General features: G+C 43.7%; 2 protein-coding genes across 2 annotated transcripts; one reads left to right on the forward strand and one right to left on the reverse strand.

Moving 5' to 3' along the window:
- Nucleotides 1–7,523: 7,523 nt before the first annotated feature.
- PHALS_02454 (uncharacterized protein) lies at nt 7,524–8,118 on the forward strand (the record flags this gene model as incomplete). Its single annotated transcript, XM_024720001.1, has 2 exons — nt 7,524–7,694; nt 7,948–8,118. The coding sequence occupies 2 exons, from the start codon at nt 7,524–7,526 to the stop codon at nt 8,116–8,118; spliced, it is 342 nt and encodes a 113-aa protein (XP_024572734.1).
- A 3,107-nt stretch (nt 8,119–11,225) lies between these two features.
- PHALS_02455 (Thaumatin) lies at nt 11,226–12,596 on the reverse strand (the record flags this gene model as incomplete). The annotated part of the gene is made up of 3 exons (XM_024720012.1): nt 11,226–12,146; nt 12,220–12,293; nt 12,362–12,596. 3 exons carry the CDS (start codon nt 12,594–12,596, stop codon nt 11,226–11,228), a joined length of 1,230 nt encoding a protein of 409 aa, XP_024572735.1.
- Between the last annotated feature and the right edge of the window lie 2,463 nt (nt 12,597–15,059).

The following is a 15,059-nucleotide window of genomic DNA, read 5'->3' on the forward strand; positions in this document are numbered from 1 at the left end:
GTTAGTGTAACGTACCTATTGATATCTTCTGTATTGTGGATAGAGAGAGAATTCATGTTCAATCTTGTGAATGATGCAGAGACCAAGCTATAGGAACAAATTTTCAGAATTTACAGCAAAGCATGTGATAGGTGCACGTTGGTGGATCAATTTAAAACTAGGTAAGCATGTATGTGAGCACGTTTGAAATGTGCTGCTAGGTAGAGCTCTTGCCATATGCGACCGCGTCTATTTTTTATCAGTCTGCAGGTTTTGCAGAGTGGTAAGAGACCATGATTAGGGACTTTAGTAGTGGTCTCTATGAATGCGTTTTGCAGTACCGGTATTGTAGTCTATGTGGGTCGTTAGAGCAAGATAATTCATCTTGCTGCTACCAGCGATACTTCAAAAGGTGAGGATATGGTCAAGCGATTCCTCGACAAAGCATTTCACTAATATTGCTTGCCGGTAGCCATTGTATCAGATTGACATACAAAAAGGTTTTGTAAATAGTTGTTCCAAAATCCAGACACCGGATCAAATGTATCAACCGCGGGCCGCCCGCGAACAGGATCGTGTAAGTCGCATGGTGGAGGATATCCTTCGAAGCAAGTACGCGAGAGACCACGGCTCCAAATGTAGTATCTTTCACTCATTGGTTTTGCGGCGATAAACGCAGCACATGCCTCCACAAGCTTCAACCCGTTTAGTATTAATAGTTCTGTTAGTTTTGGATCTCTTTGACACCGCCACATTGTGGCTTTAGTTTGGTGGGAGACGCACTGTAGTGGTCCGCTGATACTAGTCCGGCTACACTTTGCAGCAAAATTAACCACTTTTTCCATGAGATCAAGCTTCATGCAGAGGGTGAACAACGCATTTGGTAAGGGTCAAGATGTTTAGAAGCAGCACACCATTTGCTGAGACATGAATAATTTGAGGATATATTGTCAGCGAATGGCGAATGTTCTGCTGAATGTTATTTACCGACCAACACATGCATTGTTTGTGGCTAACAACATTTCGTTGTGCTCAGGCCGCTTTGGACCGCTAGCAGAATGCGAACACTTTCTGGTCTATGCAGGCTTTCTGAAGCCATATCGCGATTTCGCTCTTGCGCGCTAGTCAAAATGTGAAACGCTCTGTTGTAGACGAGGCAACATCTATAACATTCTCTTAGACGGGCTGCCATTTATTTTAATGTAGCAATATCTTTTCGGAGCGTGATAGTGCCTCAAATCACACAAAGCGGCTGAAAATCTTAGAGCAATGGGGCTGTCGTAGCACTTTGCTTAAACGAAGCTACGCTAAGGTGACCGATCTTACGTTCTTTATAGGAACCAGTATGAGTGCAGCGGATCGCAATCCGCTGCCTCCAAGAGTACTGAAAACCTTAACAAACCTTTTCCGTCAAAAACCGAAACTGTTTTTAATTGTTTTAGGTGCAACAGAGCCGCCAATATCTAAAATTCTATATTTTCCTTATTGATATAGTAATACCTAACTAACAAAGTAAAATCTAACTAATATATTGATATGCATTACTACTGGCAATACTACCACGTGGTGACTTCTTTTTACGGTGTAGCCACACTACTGTGTGATTACGTCTAATTGTGTAATTTACACCTATGTACGGTCGCACCATCTTTTGCGACCCGCCCTTCATGTATCACATATTCCATTGGTGAGTATGGGCTAAATTTTTTGGTGTGATTGACGATTCACTTGTATATGTAACAGCGAAAGTGGTGGATTTAACCATGACGACCGCGATGTGCTATGTTCATCGCAAATAGCCATACGTCTGCTTCACTGAAGGTGATTTGTGAAGTATCAAGACGAGTGCGGGCAACACGGCTTTTCTCACCCATTACGCAATATCAGTTTAATGTCCTCGCCAGTTTCAATTTTTTCTCATTGTGAGTAGGATTTCTTCAACAGCTGCTACTATGTAAGAGTGCGAATCACACCCCTGATGAGTGACGTTCTGTGGGCTGAGAAAGCCCCGGCGGGACGACTCTCCGTCGCTCATTTTGGTCTCGATGTGAGCGGAACGGCTGCGCGTATGGGCATGTAAGCGACTACCCCAGAGTGGCAAGCAACTTCAGACGGTTTGACCATCTATCACATTCTGACGCAAGTCGGTATGACTCTCACACATGCTGATTAGCAATCTGCGCTTCCTTGCGTAGTTTATGCGGTGAGGGGTCGGAGCGCAGTAGGCGCCTTCTCCTCAGTGAAATGCTTGGTTTAATGTGCGCACGTGAAGGCGAAGATGATAGGTAGATTTTTTGAGCACAACTTTCTTATGAATGAACTCCTCGGCATGTCCACCAAGAGTTGCTTCAAGAGCATCGAACGCGTACCTTTTCTGGAAACTTGTTGAACCATTTAATTGAATGTACATGAAAGGCCTTTCAGCATGGTTAAGTGCTAAGGGGGATTTAGACTATAAGCACAATGGCTGCTCGCCTTGCTCACTTTAGAAGTGAACCACGTCGTATTTGAGGTGTGATATGGTGATTCATGTATTAATGTGTATTTGCACCTAAAAGTTCTGTTAAGTTTGCATCAGATATTTGCATTGCACTTTTGCGTAGTTGTGGGCATTCGTAACTACCAAAGTATTAATATTTATAAAGATGATGGATTTCCTCAAAGGATCGGTCCGCAGAACACATGGGATGCTAGCCACACGTCGAGTCAAAAGTTCATTCGTAAAATGAGACATAGTAGGGTGTATATATATTTTTTAATAAGGAATTAAGATAGACGATCATAATATATGGTACTTCTGGGATAGCATAGCACACGAAATAGCTGTTTGATCTTGTCCGTTCCTGTGTGAAGCAAACAAACATATCTCTGTCCAGTTGTCAAAACTTGCAAGAATTAAAGTGCATAGCAACCCCGGGTGTATAAGTAGTGCGCACATCCAAAGGTTTGAATATAGTCTCACAATATTTGATTACTAAGAAAATATGCTAAGATGTTTATGCCTTCCGTTATACGTGCCAGCATGATTTGACCATTGACAAAGAACAGCTACCAGAACATGTATGCATATCGTTCCAGCGCTTACCTTCGTGCGTTTTGCGTCGGAACAGTCATTTATGCATGACAACCAGACACATTCGGCTTGCTTTTTCTGCCGGTCCAGAATTAGTGCGGCAAAATGTCGCGGGTGATACTACGTGTGGGAAAATGATGACGCAGAAACGCAACCGTCATTACTGCTATACGCCCAAGGGAATTGGCTAGGTAAGCGTGTTCCAACACTCAGCGTGCTTTAAGCACCAGCACCCGCTCAATAGCCCAGTAGTGCCGTTTATCAGCTGAAGTGTGTACGGAGGCGTTAACCTTTGCGCAATGTCTAGACGCATGAAAACTTGCCACATTACCTGACGTGCTATTTTATCCTCTATCACTTTGCAAACTTGCTCGCCTGTTTATCAAAGGAACGTAGTGAAATTGTCGGCCTCTTTTGACTTGTTGCACATGCAGATACGCGACACACAAAAGTGGGATATTCTGTAGCGCTTGCCACTTACAGGTGGCCGCATAAAGCGACCACAAATATTTATAAATAGGTTTGAGTATGTGTTTAACATAACTCGAGAAAGCGTTCATTTAGGTCATCGACTTAGCTTACCCAGCAGAATCGTCTCTTAGCTCCCACAGATTGACGAGTGCCAACACGTTTTCATGACCATGACATTTAGTCCGCTACAACCGATGTGACCAGTTCAAAATATGCTAGGGTAACGAACTGGTATTCTCACGGCGTTCTGATGACTTTAGCCATGTCAGATCTGATTGGCGTCACGCAGATCATGAATAAACGCTTGCTTTTGCAAGCAGCAAGCTTAGCAAAATACCTTGCTGGTGAGCGGACCGGCACCCTTTGCAATACGTCAAATATCCGATAGGTTGTGTGGATGCTTCATGATGGGCCATACGGTTGTAAAGCACAACCTTCATTGCTTGAGTGAAACATCGCTGTAGCGCCTATGCCGACGTCTTGAACTACATCATTGATTGTAAAGTCCCCGTTCACATGCGTGATTGTTCAGTAGCTTCTATAAGACTCTATTGAGTAGGTTATATATTGCGTCACATTCGAGCCGGCCGGCCACTTGCGACTTGACGTGTCGGTATTAGCGCTACCACAGACGAAAACAAAGAAAATCGCCACAGTAGTGCAGTGCACTGAAATATTCACCCGGTGTTTGTCGTCCTCTGTGCCGCCAACTATCGTGAACGCAAACGCTTGACAGTGTCAGTGTGCGGTTCCATCAATCCCGCCACCTTATTTTTGCGCTTTGCGTCATCGTGATGCAGCCGAGAAGTTACAAAATCCCTCTTTAGTAAGAAGCTCTCAACACCAGCATCGTTGTTTAGAACCGGGGCAAGTCGCATGGGCTTGTGAGAATTATGACGATTTAATTGTCTTCCCCGACCGAAGTATGCACCATGGAGCTTTTATGTCAGCGCCTTGACTTTTGAGTGTGTAATTACATTTGCTCACCATTGTTGTGATGAAGCATTGACGAAAAAAGACTGTTGGCCAAGCCCTTCCTCTACACCAGATCAAGAGCAACCGCAAATCCTTCATTGCAAGGCAGATGACTGTCACGACCTTCCATAATATCTTCTTGAGCGTTGACTGATCCAACAAGATCGAGCAGTGCCCAGTGCGCAAATTTGATCTTTTTAAAAATTAATCTTTCCTATCACCTTCCTCGAGACCTTTGCATTTTGTGGAAGTTCGTATCCTCGAATTTGTTGATACGGCTTTGGGCGAGGGCGAGTCGTGATCGGAGGCAGATGTTGCGGGAGCTCTTGATAGAAAATCCGCTTAAGCCATACCTCGCAGAATACAAGTTGCAATATTGGTTCTTTTTTACAACACTAGTTGCTACCTCTGAGTCTGCTACTAGATATCCTGTCGTCTGCACTTAGTGGATATTTTGACTAACTGGTCTCTGACTGGTGTATTATCGCTGATTGAGACATCCCTCTTCAACAATTTCGATCCCTCGATAACGGTGGTGACGTTTGATATACCAATGACCGATAAGACTTACTAGTAGCTCGGCGGTAAGCTGCTCATGCAAAATTACTAGCTAATCAGCATCGTCCAACGCGACCCTGACATATGCAACCTTAGAGATCAGCTTGTCAAAGATGTCAAGTTGATTTGCAATGGTCACACCCTTTATTTTGAGCTCATAGAGTCACCTGGTCTTGGACACGCGGTTTTGTATTATGATACTCCGCGCTGCGTGCCCATGCCTGAATAGCCGTCGTAGCTGACCGACTTTGTCTACAACACCATGAACAATCAGGTTCAATGCCTTTATGTCGTCCAGTACCCACACCTTGGTCATCTCTGCTTCAGACTTGATAGCCTGTAAGTCTTTCGCGCCGGCGTCATTCGTATGGTGAATTCCCAATAAAACGTGCCTGTATCAGTGTCCGTACAATAAACCTGTTTTTTTCCTTTCGTGTAGTCGGTGGAAGATATGGCAGATATTCTGGGAATGTTAGCAAACAGCGCAGTAGGCGTGTAGAGCTGGAGAGTCTTGTGTGGCTGATCGTTCACTTGTTGATAGGACCTGATGGTTGGACGTTGAACGCTGGAGTGAGATTTGTGAAGTGCGTTTCAATCGGACTACTACCTTCTTTCCTGCCTCATGACCTACCGATTACCGCTACTAGCCTGATTGTGAGTGTTCGTGCGCGTCCTAGCCAATCCAATCACTTCTCTGCAATGTATGGTACTTTTGATATTGACGTTCATTGCCTGAGTATTTTAGCATTTAGTGTCCCGGCCAAAAAAATAATGCTGCTTTATCATGTTGTCTAAACGCAGGTGCACAAGTTGTCTTTCTTCATTACCCAGGTTCCCGGTGTTACGAAAAAAACTTATTCATAACTGATACTGAGCCGGTGATTGCTGGGCCATTGGATCAGTTCTTAACAACTGCACAAGGGTTCCCACATAGATTAGCTTAGTGGTTGAGGCATAATGATACCGCTTTCTTGATTAAGGTGTCATTTCTTTCAAAGTAAAGCTTGAAAACAGCAGTGTGGGTATCAAAGCCAAAGATAATATGACAAGATCTTTGTTAGTGGGATCTAACGTGTATGTTCTACGGAGACCCACAAATAATCTCCCGGTAAACCCAACTTTGCCGCAGTTTCTACTCCTTCTCTCGACCAACCGTCTCGGTCCCTTCGTTATGTCAGTTATTTTGCCTTGCGATGCCAGTAACGGGTCACACAAGATGGTGTAATCACAAAATGTCGTGATGAATATGGTACACAATGGTGTAACTGCACTTAAATAAAAAACAGTATGTGGCTGGAACAGCCAGAACTTATACATTTAAGTAGGTTTTACAATCTAGGGAGGAAAAATCTATAGATATATATTTAGACGGTTTTGCCGCAAAATCCCCCGAGAAATGCAGTTTACATTTGAACGGAAGAGCTAATTAGCCTTGAGTTAAGGTTGTAGTTAATCTTGAAGTAAACAGATTGCGATTCGCTACACACGTCTTGGTTCTAAGTATAGAACGAAGGTCGGCGACCTTAAGTAAGCTTCCACTCAGCGAAAGAGCTACTGCAGTTTCGCTGCAATGCCCAAGAAAGACCTGCAGAGCCTATTTCAACATGTCTTCAGTTCGACGTGGTCGTCACTAAACGCGACGAGGTAACAGGCGCCGTGCGGGCGGTCACGTACCAGCTCTGTTTAGAGCTCGGGTGAAAAGCGAAATTTGGCGCTAAGCGCAAGCGAACGTTGTTGTGATCTGTACCTGCGTCACCATGAGACTGCACACCTTGAGAGAGGGGCCGAGATCCGATAGTTCATGTCATCTGAGAAATCTGGCTACTCTGACAGGGCTGTTAATCATACCAGCACGCTATTAGGTCACATCCAACTCACTCTTGCGCGCACTCTGTCTGTGTTTAAAATGCCCAAAACCGGAAGATCATGTCGCGATATATTTTGTCAAGGTTGAGTCTGTTCTACGGTTTAGAAAAGTCTTGGGATTTGTCTCAAAGGGAGCGTCGTTCGGAAGTACTTTGATACAGCATAGGAAGTCTCGACGCTCACAAATTGCAAGGCTGCAGTGAAGGCGTCTGTTCTACATATACCCGGATTATCTGCGATACCAGTCTACAAGCTATTCATCAGGCTTTTCATCACCGCTGGGAATGCTCCTTTGTGCTCGACATTGGTCACACACAAGCAATATCGTATATGAATGTTAGAATTCGCTGTTGCACAACAAGTGCCGGAACGCTGGTCAACGTCCACTTAATTGATCTGCAGTTACACACAAACGAAATGGCCAGAGCACAATTCACTTCGACGTGTACGGCGTATGATGTCGTCACCTTCTCGCGGCGGAGTAGGATCTTGTCCATTGGTTCAGACGGCAAGCGAACCATGTGTCTTGAAATCGTCGCGACGATCCTGACTAAGACGTGTTTACGCCTGCAAAGGTTGAACACACTGCTAAATCAGCGACATGCCAATTTCACCGAATTATGCGGTGTCATTAAACTATGTGCATGTTAAAGGTTCTTTATTGGAGAAAGGCATTACCGAAGCCGAATTGGTCGGTGCTCACTTCCGTCGTGAAGATAACATGGTGGCCTTAGCTGATGCTCGGGTCTTTATTCGCGACCAAAGCAAGATTGTTACTTGACTAAATGGAGGCTGTGCTATCGAACGATTTTACATAGTAATTTTTATCGCCAATTTCGTCACCCGGGGTTGTATGCGGGCATCAAGCGGGTCCTGGCTGTTTGAAACTGAGAAAATATGGGCTCTTCAGCGCTTTTACCAACAGTCCTGCCCTATTGTCTGATCAAAATACATACAACTAAGCTAAGCGATCTTCTCCGCCACTATACCCAGCGACTGTAGCGGGCCGGCTGAACATGATTCAGATCGACCTGGTCGAAAAGGATCAACAAGACCTTCTTTCTGCTTGCCGTGGAGATCCTGTGTTCGCGAATAGGTTCAACGACGGCTGGGCCCTGTGCCAAGGCAGATTCGACTATTTACGCCAATTTGTAGGCGGTATGGCTACAATGACCCCAAACACCGCAGGCAGATAGGTCGCCGATCGGATACGAGAAAGAAACTCGATGTTCGACTTCTCATTGGGAGAGATACTGCAATCCAAACAGTTTGACACTTTGTACCACGTACTGAGCGAGCAACAATACATCCCGAAGGTCTCGTTATGCTACCTTAGAGTCTACCCCATAAGGAGCAGGTTGGTGCCGCTTCAAGCTTTATATTGGGAAATGTGGGAAATTCTACTATAAGAGCAGCTTGCTCATGTCCTTCGTCCTCTTTTTAGTTGCAGACTCGATCGTACATCATGACGGCAGAGTAATCAAGCATTGTTACGGCAAAGATAGGACGAAGACATACGAAAATAAAGAATGTTTTATGTCGAATATACATGTACCAACAGATCACCAGTCAGAATTATACAGCAATAACAAAAAGATGCGAACACATAGGTACTTTTCTTGTATAGTAAATTTTAAATGTCGTAGCTATGCGAATACTTATGATGCAGGATAGGCACCATAGAAGTATTACATCTGCTCACCATCTGAATGCATTCGGATGGTGAATGATGCAAAGTTGCTTCTTTTATCTCATCACCAAGTCAGAGTTTATACACAATTCGTATAAAGGCTTGCGAACTTGCTGGCATCACAATAATACAAAAGGCAAATATGATGGCAGTGTTATCGCTTGTGATGGATCGCTGATGAGCTTTTTGTGATCACAAACACGTTTGTATAGATTGTCACTGATTAAAGTCTGTCATATTCCAAGTTGCATTTATAGAGCAATGTAGCTTGGATTCGGCATTAAAGATCAGCGCTAGTTACAGCAAGATGCGTTTATCATTATGCAGCTGATAAATTGAGGTTTGTATTGAATAACAGACCATCAAATCTCACAGAGTAAGCGCGCACGCAATCTATCTGCGAACATAGTTTACACTATCGCCAATGTAAGGGCAGGCCGATCGTGTGCGATATTCTGTGCACACATCAGGATTTGAGCGACATTCGTTCATTCGTTCATTTGTCAATTTACCATCCACCACAAAACCTGACGGCCTGGAATTGACATTTTGAGGCGTACCCGGTCATGCATCTTCGTAAAGCAGTACTCGCAACTACTGTCGCAGTTGTCGTGATGACGACTAGTAACGGACTCAGTCCTTCTCCTGATTCGTCCACAGCTATCGCGATGAGAGGTACAGCGCTTGGGGCCAACACCGAAGCATTTTCAAGGCGCTTCCTATCTATAAAAGAAAACGAAGATTCTCTGAAAAGCAATGACCAGACAGAAGGTGAAGCTGAAGAGCGTTGGTCTCATAAAAAGCGTAAAGAAAAGCATGAGCACAAGCACAAGCATAAACATAAACATAAACACAAGCATAAGCATAAGCATGAACATCATGAATCTGGTTCAGGAAGTACAGATGTGGGTGACTCAAGCTCAAGCGACGATCGACGAAAAACGCGGCATCGACGTTCCTGGCATTCCGATGACTCCAGCGACGATCGACGAAAAAAGCGGCATCGAGGTTTCTGGCATTCCGATGACTCAAGCGATTGACCACGACACAAAATCAAAGATTTTGGTCATGACATTGTTGATATGCATTTTTAGCGACGTGTAGTTCTTCATTCAAAAGTAGCAACACTGAAAACAAACATGTAACTTTGTTGCCGGCACTCAATCTAGTGATCACTTTGATTTTCAAAACATTGAAGTTCAAAACTTGATCTTGGTTTGTTTAATTTGAAAGCTGGGACTAAATGCTAGTAAAAAGATAAGAGGAGGGTGGTGTTGTGCAGCTTTGTCGACGTGCAGCCTCTTCAACATCAGAGCGCTTTGTCTGTATACCGAGAATAATGCTCACATACAAATATTGTCAGGTTATATAATTGGCTCAAAAGGTCTTACAGTATCCATGTGCTGACACGAGCACGAAGTCACCGCGTCGATGTTTACGCTGACGATAAAATTGGCGGGAAATTACGTGGATAAAGAAGGATCTTTCATTTTTGAAGAGAGAAAGACAAGATGGATGCTGTTATGTAGTGGTTATGAATTCAGACTGGACGTTCGAGGAAAAGAACTACTTTAGGAGGCACTTCAGCAAGGATGCCAAGTTTGACACCACACTCACACGTCGACATCTCTTTTATGATTCACCGTGGCGGTAGCGATATCCGGAACTCGTTTTCTTAACTCTGCAGCTGAGCAATGTCAGAAATTGTTGACGCATCGTATTATGAACGCTTTGGAGCATCTACAATGTGCTATGGTGTCGGATTAGCATCGATGTATTTCTTTGGGCCTTCAGCCACCGTGCTGCGGGAGGACAAGAAATGATTATCGAGTAATTTAGTCTCATAATTCACCGTGACACGACAAAACTGAAAGACGTCAAGCTTGTTCTTGGATTGCCGATAATCACGAACCGGTGTAATCTTTCGAAACGGGAATCAGCTCGTGAACAATCTTGTATAGCTCTGACGAATATAGAAACCAGACCCGAAAATTAATGCACCAAGAAGGTCAACTCAATCCATGCGTCGGCATTGATCTCTGTACGATTCATTTTACGTTAATGCTATTTGTGATCGGAATTTGATTCCCGCACACAACAACTAGCAATATAAGAAAGCGCAATCCAAGAAGAATTCATATCATGACTTGCTTCACTATAGACAAGTTTCTGCTTTCGTGCTTAGTACGGCTACGTTTTGTTCATTCGCTTTAAATTTTATTTGGCTCTAGCTAATGGCAATAAAGCAAAACGATTAAGGCGTAGTCGAATGCACGGTATACAATCAAATAAAATTATATTATCGATCTATATGACGTACGAAGCATGCCAGTCTATACAGACTAGAATAGTGTGATTTTCGCCGAGTAGCCTGTTGCACTTGTCTAGTTATTACAATAGTGTAGGTGTAAGAGTCAAAAGGATGTAAACAGCACGTTTGCTCAAATTCAATTTGACCAACAACAAAACCTTATACAAGACAGGAAAAGTGTATAACCACTATCTATCTCCTCGCTGGGAACCACTCAATGCACTTCATTTCGCGCAAACAGATAGCTATCCTTATGTACAAACAAAAAAGCGTCTATCCACATACACAGCTTCATAGCTTGTCTACAAAACACTGACGTTGTTGCGTGGGGTGCAGAAACCAGCGAGTGTGCCTTGAGGCATCGCAGAGACTGGCGTTTTGCTCTCCATCTCATCCAAAGCTGCCTTCTTCTTTCGCACAGCAAAGATGGCAGCTGCAGCCACGATACCAACGAATCCACCAACAGCCAGCACAATGTACGGTGTACCATCAGGTCCGCTGCTCTCGGACTGTGTGTTGATGTGTTGGACCGTGTCGTTATCAGACGTGTCGAGACCCTTCTTTCCACCAATCTGTTGCGCAGTGTTATGTACTGTTGGTGTCGTATGTTGCACTGTAGGACTGTTGACATTCGAAGTGTTGGTCTGACGAAAATTTCCAGTATTATTCGTGGAAGTAGTCACATTTGATACACCAGTCGATCCACTCGATAATGGCGTCTGGTTGTCCGGTTCGGTCGGTGACTCTGATTCCTGCACTTGCTCTGTTTGCTCTTGCTCTGTTTGCTCCTGTTGTTCTTGTTCTTGTTGTTCTTGTTGCTGTTGTTGCTGCTGTTGCGCTTGTTGCTCTTGTTGCTCTTGTTGCTGTTGCTCTTGTTGGTATTGTTCCTGTTGTTCTTCGGGAGGAGGAGCTGCTGGAGCTTGAGTCGGTTCGGGTGTAGGAGCTGATGTTGGAGGTGGCAACGGAGCTTGTGAAGGAGGCGGTGCAGCACCCCCCGAGCCACCAGGACAGAATGTGACGTCAAAGTCAGTCGACAGTGGGCATGTGTGTGTCTTTGTGTCGTCCGTAGGAAACGTATAAGCATCTGCACAAGTGTCTTTTAAGCACGTGAGTTCGACACAGCGTTGACCATCTTGAACATGTGGTGTAATCTGCATGGGTTTATTGAAGCCAACACCTCCCGTTAGTTCCTTACATGCCGACCAAGTCATGCAGTTTGCAGGCTGTTGATCACAAAGACATACAACAAAATCGTTAAAGCCTGACCAACTGTATTCGATCAGAAACGGCACTTACACCACTCTTGGGACCAGTTGGGATGACACTTATATCATACCACGCTTTATTCATTTCAGCTGAAAATTCGGCCACTGTAGTATGTAAATTCGTATTAGTATCAATAATACGTTACTGCAATAAATTTGTTTCTATGACGTACAGGTAGCCTGAGCATCAAGACCCCACTTGAGAACATGTGAGGGCGATCCATCGGGAATGTTTCGGATAGTGGAACCCCCAGCAGACACAAACTCGGAATCCACAGCACCTTGTGTCACATGAGCCAGCGTAAAGTCCTCCTTACACTTGTTATACACGTAAACATTGAAACCCTGTGCAACACCCTTGAGCAGCGCCAAACCAACAAAGGCATGCGAGAGTGTCGATATAGTCATGCCGTGAATCTGTACGCTGTTGCTAATCTTGTGAAAGAGATGCAAGAGCGTGGAGGAGAATTCCTGAATGGAGAACCGTCTTTGACTTGAGGTAAGCTAAACTTTCGAGTACATGGACTCTCTCTACCACCACGCAACCACACAACGCAAGGACAGCACGAACACATCTGGTGCTTAGAGCCAGAATAGACCGTTTGGACCAGCGAGTATCTCATTTTACCACTTGTGCAGTTGTTAAAGCGGACAGCCGCGATGCATGAATTCCAACGACATGAATGCACGACTAAGTAATATTTCAAGAATTTATTCACATCCTATTCTTCAAAACTAGCCTAAGTCAAAGTAATAGTATTGCTGTCTGGTTTGCACGATGGCGTTCTTTTAGCTGAGTAGGGGTAATAAATTCACATGGAGTTCTGAATTCTGCATCAAGTCCATCTGCCCTAGGCCTAACTTGAATGCTTCGGCAAAGGACACACAGATGTTAGCCATGCAGTTCTTGTGTAGCAAACGCTCTACTTAGTAAGCGAAATTTCTCAGCTTTATCTTAAGCATGTCTTGTGCATCATTGCTTGAAATTTCGGATAGATTTGCAAGTGAAAAGCGTAGATGCTTGATTTGAATCAGCATTTATACGTAAACTCGCGATACTTGCCAGAACTTCGAAAGCTAGTATCAAAAATCATCCAACATGTGAACCGAAGAATCTTATGAGGACAGATTGTGCTAAGTGCAGAGTAACAGATCACAAACCACCTTTTCAGAGATATTTTAGCCAGCTAATAGAGTTTGGCATCTATTAACAAGAACCTTAACTCACTTGAAGTTACTAGCTCCCTTCAACAAAATATTTTCGCACCATTCATGCACCCTTTCGACTAAATTATAGACAGGCGATTTGTAGTTGACGCTAGTAAGAATTGAGAGGCATATAAACACAAAGAGTTCAGCACTTTCAATTCGATGGCAGACATGAATCATAGAAACTATCAGGAAAATCTATTAAATGGCTATGGTAGAACCACGGAAAAGAAAAATGAAACCAAAGCTTTGGTAGAGATGCTTTCAAGTATTAAAAAGGCGCAGGTGATATGGACTAAAAGCTGATGCAACGAAACATACGCTTCTATGCGTTGATATTTGTAAGTAACGACTTATGTAATGAGGCATAAGAAAAGACGGGATACAAAAACGGACCAGCTGCGTTGCTTGGCTTTGGCGGCCTTTGCGTTTCGCTTGAATTGCGATCGTACGTAACCGCGGGGGGTATCACCAACTACGTCATTTGGCTTTGCATTGCAACTCCCAGTTACAAACACACCGCATATGCCTTTACGGACAATTTTTCTACCCCCGTTCCACCAAATATTGAAACGCTAATCGAAATTTTACTGAGATTATTTATGTAAAGGATAAGTTGAACCGCCAAATTGGCTTACATCTTGATGATGAACATGAAGTTGGCAGACCACAGAAGCGCCGTTGCCATACCAGTAATATCGCAGCGGCAAATTTCCGCATTAATGGCTGACTCCACAGTCGCCTGTTCGGCATTGTTCATAGACCAAAATCCTGACTGTCCTAAATTATCCAGCTGCATTACTTACAAAATGTTGAGTCTATTCGTGTGTATTGATTACCAATATTCACCATGATTATATCAGGAACGCTTGTTGTCAGGTTGAAGCAGTGATTGATGGCAATGACTTCTTTTATTTCGTCAAAGTGATAGCTTTTGCTTCTCAAAACTGAAGTATTACAAATAAGCCACACAATCAGTTGAGTAGTCCATAAGAAGCAGTTGCTTCTTTAAATGTGACGCACTGTAAAGGGTTAAAAGCAGCCTTTTACAGTAATCGCTACTTTATTAGCTTTGCGTCCGCAGCTTCGACGCTACAGACATCAAGTCATCAAGCTACTGTCCGGTGTAAAGTTCATACAATACTTTCCTTTCTACCGTTTGACATCAATATCTGCCTTTGGACTGAATGTGATGCGTCGTAATACTTACCGCTTGACCTCTCTGATCAACAAAGTATCTTAATCTCTACAGTACTGAGCTCTACAGCCTAGCAACGAGGCTGCGATGCAAGCCATGTGCAATAATTCTATCTTAAACAACGATCGCGTGTATAGCAAATCGATTTTTGGATTATAATCTACCAAAAAAATCTCCTAGAGCGTTCTGGACCCCTGTGATCTTAGCGTGGATCGAATGCGATTGAATTAAATTGGAGCTGCGGATCAACACGATAGTTGCAGCAATCAAGGACATCCGCCCACATACAGAATTAGCCTCAATGTAACACGCACAACGATATGATAACAATAAACTCATTTATATCACTAGACACTTCACAAGTTTGACACGTGAATCGAAAGACTTTGCTTTTGACGTGCTGATTTACGAGATACTGGCTGACGCAATATCTGCACTTTAACTACAGGTTTGCCGTTGCCATC

The sequence above is a fragment of the Plasmopara halstedii genome (genome assembly GCF_900000015.1).
Source record: "Plasmopara halstedii genome assembly, contig: Scaffold_194, whole genome shotgun sequence".
NCBI classification, from domain to species: Eukaryota; Oomycota; class Peronosporomycetes; order Peronosporales; family Peronosporaceae; genus Plasmopara; species Plasmopara halstedii.